This window comes from Piliocolobus tephrosceles, chromosome 4 (genome assembly GCF_002776525.5).
Source record: "Piliocolobus tephrosceles isolate RC106 chromosome 4, ASM277652v3, whole genome shotgun sequence".
In the NCBI taxonomy this organism is placed as follows: Eukaryota; Metazoa; Chordata; class Mammalia; order Primates; family Cercopithecidae; genus Piliocolobus; species Piliocolobus tephrosceles.
Genome location: NC_045437.1, coordinates 9,717,637 through 9,722,325, shown reverse-complemented (window position 1 = coordinate 9,722,325; position 4,689 = coordinate 9,717,637). Strand labels below are relative to the sequence as shown.

General features: G+C 44.9%; 1 protein-coding gene across 5 annotated transcripts in view; it reads right to left on the bottom strand.

The window, feature by feature from the left end:
• MARCHF6 (membrane associated ring-CH-type finger 6) overlaps nucleotides 1-3,920 on the bottom strand; it is an 83,698-nt gene extending 79,778 nt beyond the window's left edge. For all 5 annotated transcript variants that reach the window (XR_002732929.2, XM_023218285.2, XM_023218287.2 and 2 more), the window contains exon 1: nucleotides 3,679-3,920. Coding sequence is in view for 4 of the 5 variants with exons in the window: in XM_023218285.2 (XP_023074053.1) it covers nucleotides 3,679-3,697 (19 nt within the window). In the remaining variant the exon portion in view is untranslated. The remainder of the gene's footprint in view (nucleotides 1-3,678) is intronic.
• Between the last annotated feature and the right edge of the window lie 769 nt (nucleotides 3,921-4,689).

Sequence of the window (4,689 nt, the reverse complement as noted above, 5' to 3'; positions counted from 1 at the left end):
AAGCATGCCAAAACAGTGAAAGGTGATGTGTGGTAAGAAACATGCAGCAGACATCTCTGGAAACAAAGAAGACCATGTCGTTCTAGAAAGAGAGTAACTAGCTGTCTGATTCTGACAACTTTCTATCCTTTTAACTCATTTCTTCCAAATTTAAGTTACCTCAAACCATAATACTCTTTAGCGTCACACTTTTCGAATGAATATGTTCCATAAAGCATAAAGAACAACTGCTTTGGTATTCCATACAAAAATTACTAAGACTTTGTATTATGTTCTGCTAATACAAGCGGTAATTTAGCAAAATAGAAAAAAAAAAAAAAGTCAGCTTTATATCACTGAGCCAAAATGTGGGCATTCTATGACAAAATAATATTATCTTTGAGAACTTCACATCAACACTTGCCACATCTATTCCAACATTGTACTGCTTTTCCTTTAAACAAAAAAAAAAAAAAAAAAAAAAGTATATCCTTGAGCAAAGGATAGATTTTTCTGTGAAACTGAGAAATCTCAGTGCATTGCAGGATCAGACTCCTAACCCATAAAATGAGGAGGGCAAATGTCTAAGGTCTCCTACAGCTCTGAAGTTTAAAAATGTGCGGATGGATAGCAATTGACATAACACATCTGCACTCATACAAATAACATATACACAGTAAGAATGATTCATCCATCCCTGTATCATGAGAATGGATTATGAACCTGTTGATTTTACAAAAATTTAATACTGAAGACACTTCAGAGATCTTTAAAATCTAGCAAACAATTAGTATGAAAGGGCCACATCAGAACTGAGTATTACTACAAATGCGTAACATTCTGAGCATTAGACTATCATATATGGTACCATCAGAGGCAAGCAATGTGCTATTTTTAAAAGGGAAGAGCTACACACTATATGCGCATGGTTGGTGTTTTTGTAACATTATTCTTAATCTCTTTGCGCAAAATATTAAAATATATTTTTAAAGGACAGAGAACTGGCCAGGAACGGTGGCTTATGCCCATAATTCCAGCATTTTGGGAGGCTGAAGCGGGCAGATCACCAGAGGTCAGGAGTTCGAGACCAGTCTGGCTAACGTGGCAAAACCCCATCTCTACTAAAAACACAAAAATTAGCAGGGAGAGGTGGCACGCTCCTGTAATCCCAGTTACTCAGGAGTCTGAGACAGAAGAATTGCTTGAATCCAGGAGGTAGATCACACCACTGCACTCCAGCCTGGGCGACAGAGCAAGACTCCGTCTCAGAAAACAAAAAAATAAATAAAAAACAGAACCACAACAGTATTAGTGTTTTCAAAAGTAGGCGATACTGATTTTTTTTCAATTTAGTTTTATGTTTGGCCATATTCTGAATATCTCCTACCGAAAAATATCTAATCAGATTTTAAAAACCTAAGTTGCATTTTTTAAAGAAATAATTATAATAACTGATTTCGCAAATAGAACATTTATTAGTTTTTTGGCATCTTCACTCTATTATTTTTAATCCTCTATAACCCTCCCTTTTCCTTTAAGTGTTATTTCAACTTAAATTTTATTGTAAAAATGTCAGAAAACTTCCAAATTGGAATTTTGCAAAAGCAGGTATGAGAATACAGTACTAAAATTCACTTGCATTTCACGACTAATAATTTAATAAAATAAAGCAAAATAAAATTTTCGCCAAATTATAAAAATGATCCATCCTATAGAGGGAGTGACAAAAATAAACCCCAACATTGGACATTGAGTATCCACTTATAAATAAATCTCTAATTTAAGTGCAGAGTCTGACAGACGAGCTTGAATCGTGCCTCTGCCATTTACTACCTGTATTATCTTGGACAAGTTACTTAATCATACTAACCATCAGTTCCCTCATCTGTAAAATGAAAATGCCGCCTACTTAACGATGTTGAGAGAATTAAATGAAATGTATATAAAGTGTTTAGTAAAGCATATTCTACCCGTTGAGTCTTCAGCACATGTTATTTTAACAGGGAACAGTGTTCAACAAATAAATGTCGTGTATACCTTATCCTGATTATAATTTTACAAGAGAAAAAATATACTTAAGCACTAGAAGTACAATGAAAATATTTCATGATTCCACACGTGCTTCGAGCGCAATTCCTGAATTACCAAAGGTTACTGTCACACCATAAAAGTATGCAAGTAGCAACGCCTAGGCCAAAGAATGAGAATTGAATATAATACGTCCATACCTATCCTGTGATAAATACATGCCTTAGTAGATTTATTCATTAAAACTTGAATCTGAAAGGATGTGAAACCTACATAGATGGAAATTTTACACGCAAGGACCACCTGTCAAAAAGAAATCGTTTCCAACCTTCGGCAGTTTCGCTTTACTATTTTTTCCAAAGGCGTCTCCAGCGGCGATTAGCTACACTCAGTGTATATAATAAACACTGTGGCATAATGAAAGGGAAATTATTTGCAATCAGAATGCCTACATTCAAATCTGTCTCTTACTACCTGTGTAAAGCTTCCACAAGCTATTAAAACAACGAAGCCTACATTTCCACATCTATAAAAGATAATACCTCCCTATTCCACAGGCCTTTTACGAAGATCAAACGCAAATGTACAGCAAGTGCCACATGTTATAGTTGAGGTTTTTATTAAAGGCAAGAATTCTTTTAAAAAAATAAGTCATCAACTCATTACAGAGATAATATCAAACTTTTTTCACTCATTACTGCACTCCATGACGGCGTCTGATAATTCATTTTCATTTAAAATTGCCAAAATCACAACCTATAAGGTTGAAAGACGCTTATACCCCCATAAATATACCTAAAGTAAACAAGTATTTGCACCGATAACCGGAACATCAAAAAAGGCAGAATAATTGAGTAATTTCCTCTATAAACTCACCACTCATTTAAAAACACAGCTGGTTAAAAATAATTTACTACCTTCAGTGGGTAAGAAAATGCGCTTGAAGAGACATAAGCTGTGGACGTTTATATGTTAGGTATTCATTTCACAAGGGTCAGTTTGTTCAAAGTAACCGTATCCAACACGCAATCGCAAAACAAAACCAAGAGAACCCTGCTTATAGGTGGCAAGGATTTAAAACCAAATGGATCGCAACAAAAGAGCCTCCCCCTCCCCGTTGAGTAAACAGATTCTCGAGCTGCAGGCTAGCCGAGGACCGGGCTTTTCAATAGGGGTCAGCTCACTCCACTCGACAGTCACCTGGCGGGGTATTTTTCGCGAAGTTTCAAAGTCAACAAAGAAGTTCTGTGGCGAGGCGGTAGGGCCTGGCAAGCAATAGGCAGAAGGACGTAAAGAAAGACAAAACCCAGTGGGGGAAGGGTGCGGAAAACGCCCCCGGACGGCAGCGACAGCGGCAGCGGCCCCCTCTTCTGGGCCAGCGCGCGACAGCAGGAACAAGGGAGGCCACGCCGGCCCGGAGCAGCCCCGGGACCCGGGCCCCGGCCCGGTCCGGCAGGGTCCCCGCCCCCCTCGGCGGCGCTGGCGGGAAACGGCTGGGGGCGCGCAGAGGGTCACCTTCCGCTCCCCGGACCAGAGGCCCCGAGGGAGGGCAAACTGCCCAGGCGCCCGCCCCGCCGCGCTCCAGCCGCCCACCTCGAGCGCTACGGACCTGGCCGGGGCACGAACCCGGAGCCGACGCTAGGGCTCGGGCGCCGCGCGTCGCCGACTTACCTTCCTCCGCGGTGTCCATCTTGTCTGGGGGGGGGCGGCGGTGACGCAGCCACGAGCTCCCGCGGCCGGGCGGGGATAGAGGGAGGGGAGGAGGAGGAGGGAGCCGGGCCCGGGCAGGTGCGTGCGCTCAGGTGCGAGAGAGGAAGCGAGAGGAAGGAGAGGGGAGAGGGAGAGGGAGAGAGGCTGACAGAAAGCGAACCACACGGGAGGGGGAGGGGCGGGAACACCTAGGGGCGAGGCCTGGGCGGGGCGCCGAGGCGGAAGGGGCGGGAGCTCCCCAACGACAGACAGCGTCACTTCCGGCGGTCGCGTTGCGCACGCTCGGTTGTGGGCTAAGGCGGGGAAGCACCTTTTTCGGGACGCGGTGAATCACCGCGTGCGCTGGGCCACCTGGGGTAGTCGCCGAGACTGCGCCGGACGGCGGGGCCGAAACCTAATCAGTAGCTGAGCTTTGGTAACCGCTTCTGTAGGGGCGCAGAGCGGTGGGAGGAGGCCTCGAGAACCTAGCGTCCGCCCCAGCCGACATACGAGACGAAGGCCCCGGCGCGGGGCTCTTCGGGAGCCCGAGAGGTGCCTGTGACAATGCGAGTCTGCGCTCCACGCTCCCGCACCGCGATGCCGAGGCCGAATGGCTAGAGTGGGCCCAGGCGTCAGCATTTCTGTTTGGCACCCGGGCAGTTGTGGTGCACGTTGTGAGGAACTACTAAAGCCTCACTGTGATGAAAAAGGCAAACGCTGACTTCACCAAAATTACTCCCAGGGAGACTTCTGCATTTGGCTGGAAGGACTATTTGAGTAAACCGCTGAGGCTGGCGGGGGTTGAAACATAATCTTTTAAGGGAGATCTGTTCCGGTACCGAGTTAGGGACGCTTGCCTGCGCAGAGCTAAGGGAAGAATGGTCAAAGGCCAAGCTATGTCCCCATCAGCATGTCCCCCTCCCTCACTCTAATCCTTGACTGTTTCTCTAAATGAATTATTTAGAGAATACAAATTAGAAGGGCCGCCAAGTC